This window comes from Mauremys reevesii, linkage group 1, assembly GCF_016161935.1.
Source record: "Mauremys reevesii isolate NIE-2019 linkage group 1, ASM1616193v1, whole genome shotgun sequence".
NCBI lineage: Eukaryota > Metazoa > Chordata > Testudines > Geoemydidae > Mauremys > Mauremys reevesii.
The window spans coordinates 216,019,735-216,039,405 of NC_052623.1; the positions used below are offsets into that span (position 1 = coordinate 216,019,735).

At 45.1% G+C, this 19,671-nt stretch overlaps 1 protein-coding gene across 2 annotated transcripts in view; it reads right to left on the reverse strand.

Annotated features, from left to right (window-relative positions):
* The window catches only part of FAM131B (family with sequence similarity 131 member B), a 51,259-nt gene extending 40,592 nt beyond the window's left edge, over window positions 1–10,667 (reverse strand). For both annotated transcript variants that reach the window (XM_039518374.1, XM_039518364.1), the window contains exon 1: window positions 10,364–10,667. In XM_039518374.1, the coding sequence (XP_039374308.1) occupies window positions 10,364–10,391 (28 nt within the window). In that variant the 5' untranslated portion in view covers window positions 10,392–10,667. The remainder of the gene's footprint in view (window positions 1–10,363) is intronic.
* Window positions 10,668–19,671: the final 9,004 nt, after the last annotated feature.

Genomic DNA, 19,671 nt, shown 5'->3' on the forward strand with positions numbered 1-19,671 from the left:
GGTTGTTATCCTTGGTATGTGCATCAAAGGCAGCAGAACTATGCTTGGCATACCCTGATTGAAGGACTCACCCTAAACTAAACAACATTCATTAGGCAGGGGACATGGGTTCCAAAGACCAATGAGAGGTGAGAGGGTGGGTGCTGTTTAAGAGCTCATTTGACCTGTCTTCTTGCCACTGGGTAATAAAAGAGCTAATTTAGGCTCAATTGAGAGTTGTCTTACACACTGAAGAGCTGAAATCATTGATACATAGGTTTCAGCATTAGATCTGCTTTGGGACAGTGTCTCTGATGCAAGGGAATACCCAGTGTGCACTAGCAGTGAGGATCCCCCACTAACAGCTAAAATCACTGAGAGCTGTGTTAAGTGGTAGCACCTGAAGACATCCTGGCAAGTGGCCAGCAAGGTGGCTGGCAATGAGGAGTGGTGAGTGAATGCCAGGACAGTGGAGCAAGCATGGTGCCTTCTTTTCTACCCAGGGTGGGAGGTGAACTCTGCGGATGTACTTCTGAACTCTGGGCCTGCACTGATACAGGACAACAACTGTGAGTGGGGGGTGGAGAAGGGATGGGCATGTTAAAGGGATTTTTGTTTGCTGGACTTAAGAACCTGAGGGAAAAGGATACTGCCCAACTTACTTAGGTGGGGTAGGGTAGGTCTTTTGCTCATGGTTTATGTTAATGAACCCTGTTTGTGGCATTTTCCCAAATTAATGCCAGGTTACTTATCTCCTTTTATTAAAAGTTTATTTGCTACACTCAGACTCTGCTTGCAAGAGGGGAAGTATTGCCTCTTCGAGGCGCCCAGTGAGTGGTATGTAATTGTTCCAGGTCACTGGGTGGGGGCTCTAGCTGGTTTTGTGTTGTATTGTTGAAAAGAAACCCCGTGATACTGAACCCAGCCCTCGTTTCTGCCAACTCTGAATGGCAGAAGGGTTACAACAACACAGATAACTTGAGTGTTACCCCTAACTTGACTCATGTCCACACAAAAAAATCTCTAGCTTGAGTTAAGTAGTGCTTTTAACTCAAGATAGTTGGCCTATCATGGTGGTGAGCTGAAGCTTGAGAACTGATGCTCAAGCTAGTGATGCAGTAGAAATGCAACAGCTTGAGATACAATTCATCAGTAGCTAATCCAACCACTCTGCTAATCCAGTCATTCCATGCTGCTAATCAAATCAATCTGTACAAACTTTTGAGCCACAAAGAGCTCTTCTTCAGAAGAAGAACTCTGTAGCTCAAAAGCATGTGTCTCTCACCAACAGAAGTGGGTCTAATAAAATATATTATTTCACCCACCTTGTCTCTCTAATATCCTGGGACCAACATGGCTATAAATACACTGCATATAACTCCAGTGTTGTTTTGCAGTATGGTAACTCTCACCCTAGCAAAGCTAGTGTGAGTTCAGTAACTTGAGTTAATTGTTGCAGTGAAGACAAGTCATTAGTTAAGACTCCCCTTTATACTCATTACAACTGAGCCCAGTCTACACTATAGGGACTATAGCAGCATAGCTACATCACTGCAGCTCTGCCAAGATAACTCCTTAATGTAGATGCCGACTACAGTGATGGGAAGGGGTTTTTCAATCGCTGTACGAACTCCATCTCTCTGTGTGACAGTAACAGAAGCATTCTTCTGTTGACCTAGCTGTGTCTACACTGGAGGTTGGGTCAGTGTATCTGTCGCTCAGGGATGTGGATTTTTTTACATCCCTAAGCACTGTAGCTATGTCAACTTAAATATTAAATCTAGACTACACCTGAGTCCTCCCTCTTCTATATTATGGGGGACACTACATACCTTTCAGGAAATTATGGTCCTACTCAGAGGTGGGCAACATTTTTCAACTGAAACTTTTTTCTGTTAAAATTATAGTTCAGGCAACACCAAAAAAAATTCATGAATTCCTGTCAATTTCACTGAATTGTTTCAATCAAAAAATCAAAATGTATTGTTTAGACATTTTTGAAACAAAACAATCTAATTTTTTATTCAAAATAAATGTATGTGAATTTTTTTTTAATTTTATCAAAACATAATTAAAAAGTGTTATGCTTGAAATCAAAATGAAACATTTCAGTTATTTTGGGAAATTTTGTAGTCTTTTGAAAATGAAATTTCTTGTATTCTTTAATTTCCTAAAGAAAGTTTAAAAATCATTTTCAGTTCAAGCTGAAACTATATATACACACACACACACACACACTTTATTGTTAGGAATTGATAGCAAAGCCAAAAGTTCATTATTTGCCCAGCTCTAGTCCTGACTAGTAATATGCAGAACTGTCTTCCTTCCATCATTGTACATGCCACTGTCATCTTTGAGCCATTCCATGTCCTCATATAAGGTTGCAAGGTGTCATAAAATCCCATTTCATTTATATGCCTACTGAGCTGCTCAGTCATGAAGCTGCTCAATCACTCTCTCCAGGGAAAGGGAATGTGTCACTCTGTGTAATAACTGGAAAGAACCACTCAGCATGCTTCACCCAGGATGGCACCTCACCTTCCACCCAGAAGAGATTGATTATACACCTCAGTCAATGGGAGATTGCATTGCCATTAGTTTTTACAAAACACATCATGCAGAGTAATTAACTACTTCCAAGATCTTATTGAGAAATCTTCACCTTCAACAAGGAGAGTGGTTCAACTGGCTCAAGAGAGATTGGCTTTAACATGACTGAACTTACTTCCTAGTGAGCTGTCAGGAATTGGGGCCTGCTGAAGAGCCAATCTTTGGGCACCCTAACCAGCAGAGCTGGCCTGTTTGCTGCCTGATTGGCTACACTGCCAGATTGGTGGGAAGAGTCATCAGACCAGCTGTTAAGCTCAGCAGCCAAAGTTTGATGGCTGCTCAAAGCATTTACCCACAGCTGTGGTAGCTCCTGCCTCCTTCCCAGCCCTGCTCCACTTTGGCTTATTCCAGGTAACCCAGTTCTGACCCATGGTTCTGATTCCTGACTTCTGCTCTGACCTTGGGCTCCTATTCCTGGTGACTGACTCCTACTACAACCAGCAGGCCTGGCCACCCACATCATGGTCTCTGACATGAAGAAGCTGTAAAACTGATCACCAACAAGTCTGCTTTACAGGAGGGGGAGCCTTCACCACACTGACCAGCTCTGCAGGGTAATGCTCTGCCACAGCTATAATCAAGGCAACTAACTTCTTTCATTGTCTGTACTATAAATCCAATATAGGGTTCCTTGTACAATGTGATTATGCAGCTGCATAATAACCTTTTTTTTCTGGAAGTTGGCACATAACTGTGCTCCAGACTCCATGTTTTCATTTTAAAAAACTGAAATCTCTTGCTCTTACAGCTGGCTGGCAGCAGTCTGGGAGACACTCCGTGATCTCTGTGTGTTGTGTCCTACCATTACAACGAATCCATAAAGCATGTGAGTCTGTTACAGGCCCTCCTATGGAACCCGGCACTTTAGCTTAAGCTGGCTTTCTGTTCTGGGTCTCTGATGTCAGCCATGATAGAGGCTGTCACACCGGCACAACCACTGTCCACGAGGTACCAGATCAGTACAGATCTTCAGTTTCCAATGCTGTAAATGTGGCAGCTTTCACTGCCAATAAGTCAATTTAATCTTTTGTTCAAAGTTTAAAAACAATGTGCCAGTGTTACCAGACTAAGGTCTTTTCTATACAGCAAGTTAGTGTGCAGTAAGCCTGGGTGTGAATTTAAAGTGCACTAGCTACTCCGCACTAACTCCCCATGTGGACATTCTTACTGAGCACTAAGGGTTTGTCTACACAGGGATAAAAGACCTGCAGCGTGGCCGCAGCTGGCTCAGGTCAGCTGACTTGGGCTTGGAGGCCTTGGGCTGTGGGGCTAAAAATTGCTGTGTAGATGCCCAGGCTCTAGGACCTTGTCCCTCACAGGGGCCCAGAGCTTGGACTCCAGCCCAGGCCTGAATGTCTACAAAGCAATTTTTCAGCCCCAAAGCCTGAGTCCCATGAGCTTGAGTCAGCTGACCTAGGTCAGCCAAGGCTTTTTTATCCCTGTGTACACGTACCCTAAGTGTGCCATCAGGCAATTTGGCTTAGTACACTTCCAAAGAGCATTAAGCTAATGTGCACAAGGGTTACTCTCCATGTGCAGTAAGTGTGTCCAGGTAGGCAGTTAGTGTAGAAGAGCTGCTGTGCACCAGCTCCTGTCAGCTTTTTCCCCATGTAGACAAGCCCTAATGCACTAAGATGGTCTGGACCAGGGGTCCCCAACGCGGTGCCCGCAGGTGCCATGGCACCTGCGGGGGCATCTAAATCATCGAGAGGCGTCGCCGCCGAAACGCCACAGAAATTCGGCAGCATTTCAGCGGGTGCTTCACCGCCGCCACGGTCCTTCATCTGGCGCCCGCCAGATGAAAAGTTTGGGGACCACTGGTCTGGACAAAGACACTCTGATGCCGAAATTCAGATTCATTAAAAAAAGCAAGAGTGCCAACAGGACAATCTTTTTGTTCTGTGACTATACAGTGCCTACCACAATGGGATTTTGGTCCATGACTCGGGCTCCTAGGCACTACCACAGTACACATCATAAATATTACCACCATTATGCCAACTTGGTTATAGTGCCTGAAGGAAAGAGAGACAGAGAGATACTCTCTCTAAGTGGCCAAATAGTGGATGCCATTATATCTACAAAATCCCTGACAAACAAACAGAAGTGTTCTTAGTAGGAGGCTGATACCCTCACAGCACAAAGGAATTCAAAAAGCAGTGAAGAGAGGTAGCTTAGTCAGCTCAGAGACATCTGGCTACTGAGGCAGATGGCCCACCAAGGGGATTTTCAAAGAAGGTCTTTCCTGAGAGTAATAAGTTAGGGCAAAGGGATATAACTAGGAGTCATGAAATGAAATTCAAGAAAGGAATATTTCAGGATGCATATCAGCAAATATTTGCTAACTGTGAGATCTAATAGACTGTGGAATAGTCTCCACAAGGGAGATTGCAAACCTCCTAGGACAGGAACCAGGGTGGATAAAAATCAATGTTTAAAAAAAAAATCTGATTTTTTTTTTAATTTAAATTGGATTTTTTTGATAAATGCTTTTTGGGGAATAAAACTATCTAAAGATAGTTTTAATTAAGATACATTATAGCTCAAAGATATCTCATCATGGAATAGGGATTATAAATTCTAGTTCTATAGTATGAGACAATATACTCATGTAATGTTTAAGAAAAGTTTTGTAAATGAGTTCCAATAGTTCATGGATTAGGGACACAATCTTGTGGGGGTCCAGGGGCTTCTGTATAGATTATTTAGGTTAATCTTTCTATCTACCCAATGGGACTCAGTGCTCAGTCTAGAAGATACCATCAGAGATCCTTAGTTTTGCAGACTCAAACTGTGGATTTGTGTCTCCAGAGATAACATGCTTGTTACTCGCAAAAATGTTTTTAAATAAATAATATCTAGAGGTGAGAAATAACAGACCTCAATCCTATTGTGTCTCTGCAAATTTGTGTACACAGTGTCAATCCCTTACCTCTCTCTAAAAGTGCAAAGTTTCAAAAAGTTCAATGGACAGAAGATTGTTGGGGGCGGAATAGATCTGGACAAGAAGAGGTCTGAAGATAAATGTGAGACGGGCGGGACACGCAGTAGAAACAAAAATGAAACTCTTTGAGCAGCATATTCCAGAAGTCTCGAGGTCTTTCTGAGTGAAGCCTTCATTGATTTGAGATCTACCATACCATTCTCTCAGTAGAAGGGAAAACCTAGAACGGCAGCAGGCCGTAAAAGAGAGCCAGTTTGGGAATATTTTAATGAAGTTCCTCTACCTGTGGGTATGACAGGCATGTGTGCAAAATGCAAACAGTGCAACAAAGAAATGCAAGGCCTGATTGCCCGAATGAAACAACATCCTGAGAAGTGTTCCTTCGCAGGAGGAAGCTGCATTGAAGATGATGAAAGGAACATGTTTGAACATGTAGGATCTTCAGGTTGGTAAACTTTTTTTAATTTCATACTTCTTTCTTAAGGACTGCCTGTCTTCCTTCTGGACTATTCTTGAAATCTCATGTTTGAGCAAAAAATATAGTTGCCAGCGGGAGCTACAAGCAGCTGTGCCTGCAGACGCTCAGGTAAACAAAATGTCTCACGGCCCGCCTAGGGCTTACCCTGAACAAGCCACAAACCAAGTTTGGGCACCCCTGCTCTACTGGTACTATCATTTTAGATGCAGTTGTGATAAAAAATAAATAGCTGAAATAGGCAGATCTTCCTTTTACAATTTCACCTTTAAAGTAGCACTGAGTGTCAGTGAATGCAATGAGTAATACTAAATGAGCAGTATGGTAATAATAATTAAATAACTGCATTGACTTATTTTGTTTAGGGAAATCCATCCTCAACATACAGGATTCTGAAGACTATCCACCTTCAAGATCACCATCATTTTCTATACCGTAACTCCTCACTTAACGTTGTAGTTATGTTCCTGAAAAATGTGACTTAAGTGAAATGATGTTAAGCAAATCCAATTTCCCCATAAGAATTAATGTAAATGAGGGGGTTTTGTTCCAGGGAAACTTTTTTCACCAGACAAAAGACTATATTATATATATATATATATATATATATATATATATATATATAATACACACACACACAGAGTATAAGTTTGAAATAAACAATTTATGGAATAGACAAAGCCCTGGAGTAATCCTAGGGAAAAATCCAGCAGTGGTGTATGAGAGACTAAATGTGATTTACTAGGCTTTTCTATCACTAACTTCCATAATCCAAAGTCCTGAGTCAAAAACCATTCAAATTCAGAGAACAACCAGTACAGTATCATTGTTCCCTCTTCTAGCCCCACAACCACTTGATTTGAGTGATAGAACATATAGACCCAATATTAAATCAATTCTGCAAGAAACAGGCCAGCAAGATTCATAGATTCCAAGGCCAGAAGGGACCATTGTGATCATCTAGTCTGACCTCTGATATAACACAGGCCATAGAACTTCCCTGAAAAAATTCCTAGAGCAGATCTTTTAGACAAACATCCAATCTTGATTTAAAAATTGTAAGTGATGGAGAACCCACCATAACTCTTGTTAAATTGTTCCACTGGATAATTGCTCTCACTGTTAAAAATGTACACCTTATTTCCAGTCTGAATATTTCTAGTTTCTATTTCCAACCATTGGATAATGTTATATCTTTCTATGCTAGATTGAAGAGCCCATTATCAAATATTTATTCCCCATATACATACTTATGATGGTAATCAACTCACCCCTTAACCTTCTCTTTGTTAAGCTAAATAGATTGAGCTCCTTGAGTCTGTCACTTGAAGGGATGTTGTCCAATCCTTTAATCATTCTTGTGGCTCTTCTCTGAACCCTCTAAATTTATCAACATTCTTCTTGAATTGTGGGCACCAGAACTGGACACAGTAGTCCAGCAACAGTCACTTCAATGCCAAATACAGAGGAAATATAACCTCTCTACTCCTACTCGAGAGTCCCTTGTTTATGCACTCCAGGATTGTATCAGCCCTTTTGACCATAGAGTAGCACTGAGAGTGCATAATGATAATTGGAGATATACCCATCTCCTGGAACTGGAAGGGACCTTGAAAGGTCATCAAGTCCAGCCCCCTGCCTTCACTAGTAGGACCAAGTACTGACTTTTGCCCCAGATCCCTAAGTGGCCCCTTCAAGGATTGAACTTACTACCCTGGGTTTAGCAGGCTAATGTGCAAACCACTGAGCTATCCCTCCCCCCTGATAAGCATAGTCAGCTGATTATCCACCAGGACCCACAAATCAAGTGAGCCAGTGACCTCTTCCCTTCATTATTTACCACTTCCCCAATTTTTGTGTTATGTGCAAACTTTTTCTGTGACGGTTTTTTATGTTTTCTTCCAGGTCATTGATTAAAAATGTTAAATAGTGTAGAACTAATCCCAGCGGGACCTCACTAGAAACACACAACCACGATTCCTTGTTCACATTTGAGTCCTAACAGTTAGCCAGCTTTTAATCCATTTAATGTATGCCATGTCATTTTATATAGTTCTAGTGTTTTAATCAGTGTCTCAGTGATACATTGTGTCAGGGGCTAAGATCACAACCATGTCTTGCAGCTCAGAGGCCTATACCTCTCTGACCTGGTATTTAAAGGCACTAATTTCCTACACAGGCCATCTTCACAGTCCTGAGAAAGCCTCATAATGGGTGCCTATAAGATTGGATAGCACAGATTCTCCACTCCCAACAGAATTCCTCCAGACAAACTTCCCCACTTTTCCCACCACCTCTGCGCAGTGTCTAGCTCCCTGACCCAGCACTCCAGAGAGCTATGGTCACTGATGAGCGAGAGCTGGGAGCAGTGGGCACAGGTGGTAGGCATCAGACACAATTATTAGGCAGATCTCTCTCTCTCACACACACACTAGAACCCTGATTCTATAGCTCCCAAAACACAGGTCTCTATCATATGAGGTAAAGGCAAACTCCTTCAGCTAACACTATTAGTAGATCTCTTATTTTCTTTGTGGGACCAACATTATAGGACAATGCCCCTTATACATATACAAAGCCAATATATTACAACAGGTCCAACAATACCTTGGAATATTATGGACCCTATTTTTAAAAGTTATGGTATAGGTGCACTTGCACATGCAAGTTGCAATTAGTTATCATCATCAGGCAGACAGATGGACATTTAGTCACCTAAATGACCGTGTCCACACATTGTTACCTGCAAATGCAGGTGACCAGTTACACAGACTTTTTGCAATGCAGAATTCAGGCCTCCAGTCATAAAAATGTAGTCCTATGTTTAAAAAAAAAATCTGTGTGGGTAAAGATGAGCAGCTCAATACAGTTCTAGCCAACTGGGAGTGGGTGTCACTGAAGATGTTTGTTATTTTCTGATGGGGGTGTGTGATGGGGGGAAGGGGGTCAGTTACGTTTAGTTCAGAGACCACACTGATAAGGCAACATGGCAGGATAGATAAATAATGTCCTCGGCAAAGTGCTCACTCAGCCTGGGGGAATGAGGCATGAGAGAGGGCAGTGTGGCTGACTTGCGACAGGGAAAGGGTCCAGGTGCCATCATGCTGGGAAAGAAGTATCCTAGAGAAAGTGTTTGGTGTTCTCTGATGTTGTGAGGTATTACAGAGGACAGTACCTTCTTGTTGGATGTGGTGGGAGATGAAGGGTGGATGTGGGGTAGAAATCTTTAGGTAAGGGCGTATGCTTGTTACTCTGAGGGTACATTGGTGACACAGTGAGAAGATGTTCCCAGGAGTGTCCTCTTGATGTGTAGAGTGAGGGGGAGGTGCTCAGCAGCAGGGGAAAGCTGGGTTTCTTATCCTCCGATCAGGGACAGGTGTCACAGGCAGAGGAACACATCTTTTGAAAAGTCTTCCCTCAGTGTGCTTTTTGGGGGAAGTGGTTCACCTCCCACAGCCGTACGTGATTGGGTCTGTTCTCAGGGGGTTGTACAGGGTTTGTGTAGTTTGGGAAAGGTATTGGAGTGGGAGGTACTGGTGAGCTGGATGAGGTGGGTGTGTGACATATATCCCTTAGGGGTGGTGTGTGAGAGTGTGGGCTGCAGAGCTGGATGGGTGGACAGTGTCCCAGGGGGTGTGTGAGAGACAAGGTGGGTGAGGTCGTATCTGTTAATAGACCCCCTTCTGTTGGTGAAAGAGACCAGCGTTTGAGCTACACAGAGCTCTTCTTCAGGTCATGTGAGATGTGTTATTCTGAGGCGATGTGCCTAAGCATGGGTATAGTGAGGGGGTCCCTTGGCAGGATGGGGTTTGTCACAGAGGCTGCGAAGTGGGTGCACAGCAGAAAGGGGTTGCCTTGGTATGTCTCTGTGCGGTGGGAGGGACTCTCTGGGTGTTGTTATTCTCCGATGAGGCGTGTGTGTGTGTGGGTGCGGGGGAGATGTGCAGCTCTCACTGCAGTGATATGGATAGTCCGACCATAACAATAACCCTCCCATTAGGAGGAAGAGAAGGTGCGGCTGGCCCCTGATTCAGGTCTCAGAACCCTCCCCCGTCTCAGGAGCATGCCCGCACCTCGGGATCCCCCGAGCCGCACCGCGGGGGCTCGCCCCGCAGCAGGGAGAGCACGGTGCCCAGCAAAGAACAGGGAGCTGTAACGCACCGTGCACACCCAATGGCGTTGAGAGACGGGGGGCAGGCAGAGAGGGCGAGAGAGACCGGGGGAGAAAAGTCCTTTACCTGTCCATCCCCCTTCAGCCACGGAAGGATCGCTACATGCAAAGGGAAAGGCAGCCGGAGAGATGAGCAGCAGCAGCTCCCTGGAGCCTCCTCCCCCCTCCCTCCCCGGCTCCTTACCTACAGTCCTGGATCCTATGCAGCCCATCACTCTAGCAGGTCCCCGCGGAGGAGGCAGCAGGCGCCGCAGTGAGGAGGAAGGGAAGTGGGCGAAGGTGTCGGAGGAGGGGGTGGGGTGGGGGAGCTCCACTTATGGTGAATGTCCAGTGTGGCCCAGCCTGCGCCGGCGGAGGGGCATGGTCCGGGGTGAGCGCGCCTTGCCCGCCCCGGCGAGAGGCAGCGAGGGAGGCAGGAGATGCTCCGGTCCAGGCCCTCCGGCCAAGATGCTCGGACCAGCCACACCTCGCCTGCCACAGCGCTGCCTCCTCTCCCTCTGCTCCCTCTGCGTCCCTGCCTCTTTCCCTCGCTCCTCTCTCCGCCCTCGCTCGCTCTTCCCGGCTTGGCTGCCACAAGGATCTTCGCAGGGGGAGGGAGGGAGGGCTGAGATTGGGTAAACAGCTCAGGTCCCGAGCGCGGGGCTGCCATTGGCTGAGCCCGCGCCGCGGCTGCAGGAGGCAGGGGAGAGGGAGCCGGGAGCCCGCACGGTGCTGAGCGCGCCGTCCGCACACACCCACCCGCCGCCAGCCGGGCTGGAGAGGCCGCCTGGACCCGGGACCGCGGGGAGGGCGGGCAGCGGGCGAGGAGGTGATCGATTCGCGTCCCCCACAGAAGACACAGGGAGCAATGGAGAGGGAGCGCTCCCAGGGACGGGGCCATTTTGAGGCTGAGAGAGACAGACGGACAGAGGCGGCGAGGGAGGGGGCAAGAGGGACACGGGACAGGTGCGGCTGGGAGCAGGGCAGCTGGCCGGAGAGGCCAAGCCGCCCCCCACCAGGAGTAAATGTGGAGCGAGCCGCTACACTGAGAAGCTCAGTTCACCCGGGACTAAGAGGCGCTGGAAGGAGGGAGGGGAGATGGAGAGATGCGGAGCAGGGGGAGAGGAAAAGAGAGAGGCACTAAGAGCCAGTGGCCGGAGGTCAGAACCGGGCAGTGCAGTCCCCTCCCTACACACAGAGTCGCAGGCAGCACGCCAAGGGGAGGAGGGGGGCAGAGAAACGATTGCTGGGAAGGGGCCCGGGCTCCCGCACCGTCCGCCCCCTTAGCGAGGGAGCGAGATGCTGCTTGTCACACGCTTCCATCTGTCCAGAGCATCCCATCTCCAAAGCTCATTTGCTAATCAAGCTGCAGCACTGTGAGGGCTGGGCCCAGCCAACGCCGGGGAGCTGCACTGCACAGCCGTGGTATGAATCACCAACGGGGGCAGTGGGAGAGACGGGGAGGGTGTGTAAGGGAGACAGGAGGAAAGAGATGAGGTGGGAAGGCAGCAAAATGGGGGGGGGCAGAACAGGTGAGAAGGGCAGGGGTGGGGGGAGATAGAAAAGAGGAAGGGGGAGGGCTGGAGAGAAAACTTAGAAAGAGAAGGTCAACCAGAGGAAAGGGATGGCCAAGGAGGAAGGAAAGAGGTCGATCACTCCGGGTGACTGAAGGAGGATGGAGACTGGAGAGAGAGAGAACCAGAGAACAGGAACAGGCAAGTGGGTGGCATGGCAGCCGTCAGGAAGCTGTCTCGGTAACTACACTTCTAAACTGGATCCAATTAAAAGGAAAGACTCTCTGGTGGCCAGAGGTGGCAGCAGCAGCAGCTGGATCCCATGGGGGTGGGTCTGGTCACAGGTACTGGCTCTTAATTGAGCTACAGGTCCAGAAGCAGTTATTTCACGCAGAGAAAGGACAATCCCAAGTACCCCTGGCCCTGCACTGCACTGCCTCACACACTGCCCCTGATGCTCATGAACCAGGAGAGCTCACAACACTGGGCTCTTACAGTGTGGTTTTACTCTGAAAAGAGTCTAAAATATTGGCTGCTTTATGCTCACAGACCTGTCCCCTGTGTTATCCACAGTCCTAGCTGCTGGTCTTGAGTTACAGCTTTACTATATTATACACCATTAGTTCAGCAGAGCCAACACTGCTCAGAGACAGGAACAGTTCTTCTTGTGTATCAAGAGAATTGTTTACCAAGTTATTCTAATCAGTTACTACTGTGCAGACCCTTTGAAGGCCAATGGAGCTGCACAGGTCACTGAGAAATGAGTTTGGCCTGTAGAACCATTATTAGAGGGAAAGGGCCCTACTTGACTCTCAGATCCCAGGCTGAGCCTGCAGGATTGGCAACTATGGAACATTCCCTCCTTCCCCGTTGATTTTTTTAGACAGAATACATGTGAACCTGAAAATAAAATCTGGCCTCCTTCAGGAGTTTCCTTGCATACCCCATGAAACAGCATTTGTGCCTTACCTTAACCATGGTAGAGGTGTTGCAGGCACAGCTAAGGTTGAATTTCAGTTTTGCACACTCTTTTCTGAGCCCATTTCTCCTTTCAGACTTCTCATGCTCTCTAATCTAAACTCTTTGTAGTTTATGTCTTCATACCTCAAATCTGACCCCTTTTCTCTCCCTGACTGGTATCTTCTCTGGTTTTCTCTTTAAGTGATTTTAGAGTATGGGCTGATGAGGCCATTGAACCTCTGTGCTCCATCTTCTTATTCTCCATCCTTGCCTCCCTCTGTCTTAGTTTATCATCTCACCCAACCCAACTCATGGCCATATTCTTGCTCTCATCATAAGCAACTTTCTCTCTCCCCTTTCCTATTCCATCTACAGTGTAACTTGTACCATTCTCTCCTTGCTTATGACAAAGCCTCTATCCTTCAACCTTCAGAGGATTATTTTTCTTGCCTCACCATTTTCTCAAATGTCTTGATACTACCAGGCCTCTCCATCCTTATCTGTAATAATGATCTCTTATTTCCTTCACTTCCAACAGTACCTTGTTTTGTTATATACAACCCTGTCCTGTCCACTGCCCATAACCTAATTAACTTAATCACAGAATCCATACTCTTCTCTGTACCTGTAGTTCTTCCTGATAGACTAATTAGTTATGGACCCTCACACATATAAATCTAAGTTTTAAAAATCATCTCTGTGGTTATTAAAAGTTCTGGAGATCTCATCATATACTCAGTGTTTCTCAAACTGGATTGGGCCCTACATGTGGAGCATAGTGAGTCTTTAGGGACCTCATGATATGTAATTGATTAAAATTTTAAAATGGGGAAACTTTCCATTTTTCTAATAAATTGAAAGCTAACAGATAATTCAACAGGACAGAAAATGGTTTCCTTTATCAAGCAAGGATTTACCAACAGTTATATGCAGTGGCATCTGAAATACAACACTTAATCTAGCTGCATCTCAGACAGTAGCGTGATAACTGCTAGTAAATACTGACTTAAAATGGCTACCACTATATCTCTTGTTTTTTGGAAGACAAAGGCCAACCATAATTGCATAATGACTTAGTAAAAGAAAGAGGGATCCCTGCTTGTCAAGTTGATAGTCAAAATAAATGTGGAACATGGCCACAGGAACACCATTAGGGATCTACTGACCTTCAGTGCTGTAGTATCTTTTAAGCCTAACCTGAGAGGACTCCGCTAGGTTTGTAACCACGACTTCTACTTGTACACTCCCAGCACCATATCTGATTTTCATTGTGTGCTTTTTCCCTCTGCATTTTTCTTATGTGAAAATCCTACGACTTTCTACCCTGATAAATCTGGATTTGCCTTGTTTTGTTTTGTTCCAGAAGAAAAATAAACCAGGGACATTAAGATATAAGAACTTCAGTTAGTGTTATGTTAAGACTATGAATTTAAATAAGCCCTCAACATTCAGGAAATACCAAAGTGAAGATTCAGCCAATAACCTTAAATCTTCTCCTCTCTACAAATGCAAATACAATTTTTAATTAGATGATTGTGTTATATTTCTCAAATAATACATTATACCATACAGTTTTTTCTACAGCTTTAGATACACAGTTAAGAGCTTTTTTACGTTTGAATATTTACATTAATTTAGAGACTTGTATATGAATAATTATTTTCTCAATAATCACAGAAGTTAGAGATGGAAAAAGCAAAATAGCTCATCAAGTTCATCGCACTACTAAAGCAGGATTAGAGGAATTTACAGACTGACAGATGTAGTTTTTGCTTTGTAAACAAATACAATCAGAAAAGTTACTTATTTTAGTAACTCAAACTGGTTCTCAGTAAATTTATTTATAATGTAGTAATTGTGTGTATTTTAAAATATTTCTTGTATTATTATATCTTTTAAGCAGTATAGTTATTTGCATTCATCATAAAACCTATCCTCAAACTTTCTTAATATAGTTAAAGTATTATTTGTAGGACTCATTGGATATTTTTCCTCAAACCTGTTTTTAAAAAAACCCAAAAACCATAAAAATAAAGTTCTTTCTATGGAAAATTTCAAGTTTTCATCAAAAAATTTTCAACCAAAAATTTAAATTTTTGGCTTTTTTTTTAAAGTTGAACTTCTCTGCAGATAATTTCACCAATTTTTTTTTCATTTTCATCAGAACTGTCTAAGGAAAAAAATACACTTTCTGACCAACTCTAAATATTTGCTCTAAATATTGGAAGCACTCTTTAAAACCACTCTGAAGCTGTTTTTTCATATAAGCATGTATACACAAAATGTGTATTTGTACACCACTGATCTGGAAGTTAAACTGAAATATCTTGACAAGTATGAGCGCTCAGATACTACAATGATGGGAGGATATAGAATTTTAGTTATAAATTGGGGACACATCAGTTGGAAGTAACAGAGGAGGAGAAGGACCTCGGAGTATTGGTTGATCACAGGATGACTATGAGCCACCAATGTGATATGGCTGTTAAAAAAGCTAATGCAATTTTAGGATGCATCAGGCGAGGTATTTCCAGCAAAGATAAGGAGGTGTTAGTACCGTTATATAAGGCATTGGTGAGACCTCATCTGGAATACTGTGTGCAGTTCTGGTCTCCCATGTTTAAGAAGGATGAATTCAAACTGGAACAGGTTCAGAGACGGGCTACTAGGATGATCCGAGGAATGGAAAACCTGTCTCATGAAAGGAGACTGAAAGAGCTCGGCTTGTTTAGCCTAACCAAAAGAAGGCTGAGGGGAGATACAATTGCTCTTTATAAATATATCAGAGGGATTAATATTAGGGAGGGAGAGGAATTATTTAAGCTTAGTATCAATGTGGACACAAGAACAAATGGGTATAAACTGGACACTAGTTTAGACTTGAAATTAGACAAAGGTTTCTAACCATTAGAGGAGTGAAGTTCTGGAACAGCCTTCCAAGGGGAGTAGTGGGGGCAAAAGACATATCTGGCTTTACGACTAAGCTTGATAAGTTTATGGAAGGGATGGTATAATGGTCTAGCCTAATTTTGGCAATTAATTTGGCAATTGATCTTTGATTATCAGCAGGTAAGTATGCCCAGTGGTCTGTGATGGGATGTTAGATGGGATGGGATCTGAGTTACTGCAGTGAATTCTTTCCTGGGTTCTGGCTGGTGAGTCTTGCCCACATGCTCAGGGTTTAACTGATCGCCATATTTGGGATTGGGAAAGAATTTTCCTCCAGGGCAGATTGGCAGAGGCCCTGGAGGTTTTTCGCCTTCCTCTGCAGCATGGGGCACAGGTCACTTGCTGGAGGATTCTCTGCAGCTTGAGGTCTTCAAACCACAATTTGAAGACTTCAATAACTCAGACATAGGTTAGGGGTTTGTTATAGAAGTGGATGGGTGAGATTCTGTGGCCTGCTTTGTGCAGGAGGTCAGACTAGATGATCATAATGGTCCCTTCTGACCTTAAAGTCTATGAGTCTATATAAATACATAAAGAGACAGGAATACAGACAGATACCGTACATAGATTTATAGATAGATACTGCAGAGTGAAGGACTGATGGGGCCCAATTCTCCGTTCTACTGCAGCATAATAAAGGAAATTATAGTGGGCAGAACTGTCTCTTGGGGAATATCCTTTGTGTTGGGAGGTTCCTTGCTTGATGTAGAACTCTATGTCACTCTCTTCCCAGACCATGATGTAGGAGGTGTGCTGGGTGTGGGAGGGAAAGGGCATAGCTGGAGCATGCTGAATTCTGGCTATCTTTGTCTGTTGCCACTGCCCAAAGGGGGCTTTTGCAGCAGAGTGTGAATTAGAACAGCTTCAGGTGTGCTCTAGTTTATATACCAGCAGGGTCAGGAATGCAGGAAGTGCAAAGGTGGCATAAAGCCCCTCGTTTCCTCCACTATTCCTGTACTTATTTGAGGAGTAGAGCAACAGGGAACTGGACTCAGAAGCTGTAGTTAGAATCATAGAATATTAGGGTTGGAAGAAACCTCAGGAGATCATCTAGTCCAATCCCCTGCTCAAAGCAGGATTAACACCAACTAAATCATCCCAGCCAGGGCTTTGTCAAGCCAGGCCTTAAAAACCTGTAAGGATGGAGATTCCATCACCTCCCTAGGTAACCTATTCCAGTGCTTCACCTCCTAGTGAAATAGTGTTTCCTAATATCCAACCTAGGCCTCCCCCACTGCAACTTGAGACCATTGCTTTTTGTTCTGTCATTTGCCACCACTGAGAACAGCCAAACTCCATCCTCTTTGGAACCCCCCTTCAGGTAGTTGAAGGCTGATATCAAATCCACCCTCACTCTTCTCTTCTGCAGACTAAATAACCCCAGTTCCCTCAGCCTCTCCTTGTAAGTCATGTGCCTCAGCCCCCTAATCATTTCATTGCCTTCTGCTGAATTCTCTCCAATTTGTCCACATCCCTTTTTTAGTGTGGGGACCAAAGTTGGACACAATACTCCAGGTGTGGCCTCACCAGTGCTGAATAGAGGGGAATAATCACTTCCCTCAATCTGCTGGCAGTGCTCCTACTAATACAGCCCAATATGCTGTTGGCCTTCTTGGCAATAAGGGCAACAACTGCTGACTCATATCCAGCTTCTCATCCACTATAATCCCCAGGTGCTTTTCTGCAGAACTGCTGCTTAGCCAGTCGGTCCCCAGCCTGTAGCAGTGCATGGGATTCTTCCTTCCTAAGCACAGGACTCTGCACTTGTCCTTGTTGAACCTCATCAGATTGTCTGCTTTTCTGAAGTCCAGGGTCTGTATTTTGCTACTCTCCTTTCTTCCTTTTGTCAGGATACTGACTATGTTAGATAGTGTTATAACCGCAGGTAAATACTGCAAACTGATAAAGTTTAAAAGAAAAAAGATCAGACATGTTTCACATGATGTACATCTTTCAAACCATTGTTGAAGCACATCTATGAAACTGTATTCTTCCAAATGTTCCATCAATCTATCCATAAATATCACCTCAAGATCTTTTCCTAATATAGATGTTAGATGTACAGAGCTGTAATTTTTCAGCCTCCTTCCTAGAACCTATCCTTGTAACAAATGAGCTATAGTCACTGTTTCCCAGCAACCTGATACCCATATACATTTATGTAATTAATTCATTTATTTAAATGTATACCAATTATATCACAATAATTAAAGATCTCCAGTCCTGTGCCCTCGGTGCCCTTAATGGCCACTTAAAAATACAAATATAAACCCAGCAGCGTGATCTCCCACTCTCAGCTAAAAATATCCAGCCAGAAAGATAATTTAAAATGTCACTATAACACCCACCCTAATCCTTGGCTTGGATGCAGCCTCACACAGCCTTCACTGGAACCCCTGCCCAAAAGCTCTCAGAAAGACTTCCTAAGAAATAATTGTTCACCTCTTTGATCTCCTCTGCATTACTACCTGCTGCTTTGTTCACTTTAATTTTATCTAAATTCTTGTGGCCGGATCACCTCCTCCCATGGAAAAACCTACAGGAGGAATGTCCCCTTGCAGAGTTTCCTGAGAGGCATATATTCAGATCTGGGAGCCGTACAGAGGGCTGGGAGTTGAGGCCTCCTAACCCCATGCAGGAAAAACAGCCTCCAGATCTATGGAGGCAGGAACCCATTCTGCAAAGACGCTCCTCTGTGCCGTTCTGGTAGTCTTCTGCCATTGACAGTATAGCTTCTTCAGTAAGTGTCTGAGTCCCCTATGACTGCTTAATCACAGTCCTGGAGGAGACACCACAGGAGTTAATGATACATCAAGCTGCATTAGCACCTGTGGACTGGAAAGGAGATGGTGCTGCAGAATGTCTGATGCCATTCTCTACTCTTTTCTGTCTGGATAGGGTGACCAGATGTCCTATTTTTAAAGGGACAGTCCCATTTTTTGGGGGGTGTAGCAGGGTGAACCCCTGCTCCGGCCCTGAAGGGGTTAAAAACAGCCCTGGGAAGGGGCAGAGGCTTGAGAAGACAGCCTTTTGGCTGGGCTGATTGGGGAAGTGGCTGCAGCTGGGGCCATGCCCCAAACTGAGCCACAGCTGGCCCCTATAAAAGGCCAGGGAAGCCAGAAGCAAGGTCAGTCTCTCTCTGCCTTTAGAGAAAGACGGGCCTGGCTGGGGGGGCTATAGGCAAGGTACTTAGGGTGAAGCAGGGCTGGGGAAAGGCTGAGGAGCTGGGGAGCTCCAGCCTAGAAAGCCCCAGGCTGTGGCCTAGCGAAGGGCCAACTGGTACTGGGGGTTGCAGAGGGCAGCCCAGGGGTAGGCCAAAGCAGCAGGTCCAAACCCCTTTGCCTGTGATGAGTAGGCTGATGCTCCAGTCTGCCCCAGAGTGTGGGGCTAGATAATGACTGACAGTAGCCAATACTGAGGCAAGGTGGGGATAGAGGGTGGGGGTTCCCCAAGGAGGGGAGACCCAGAGAGAAAGGGGTTACTGCCAGGGGCAGCACCCCATGTGAAAGGGCACCGGGTCCAGGGAGGGACATGGGGGGGGGGTCTGAGGACAAGTGGATCACCAGCCTTCAGAGGGCGCTCTAGTGCTGGAACAGAGCTAATTCCCGGAGTCCCCAGCAGGAGGCGCCGTAGGGGTGAGTCCGACCCGTCTACAGGGGGTTTTCTTATATAGGCACCTATTACCCTCCACCCCCTGTCCCTTTTTTTCATAGTTGCTATCTGGTGTCCTATGTCTGGAGCTCCTTCTGTGCAGAGGTTACACAGAACATTTTGTGGGGACCCAAGGAATAGAGGAAAGCGCCTTGAATGTAATATTGTACCTTCTTCTGCTTTGTAATGGGGATTCCCTCCCATGTTAAGTTCCCTCTGCTCAGATAAGGAGCAAGGTCTATCTTAGGCTTGCTCAATACATTTTCAGTAATCTCAGTCTCTTCCAATTTGACCTCATTGGAACCCACAAACCTATCTGCCACAGGATACGTTGTTAGTTCTTGATTTCTCCCACATCTCACTAATAACACCACTGCTTCTCTCTCTTTTAGTCCTCTAATATTATATGTGAACTGCAAGGCATTACCTATAAAGTTGT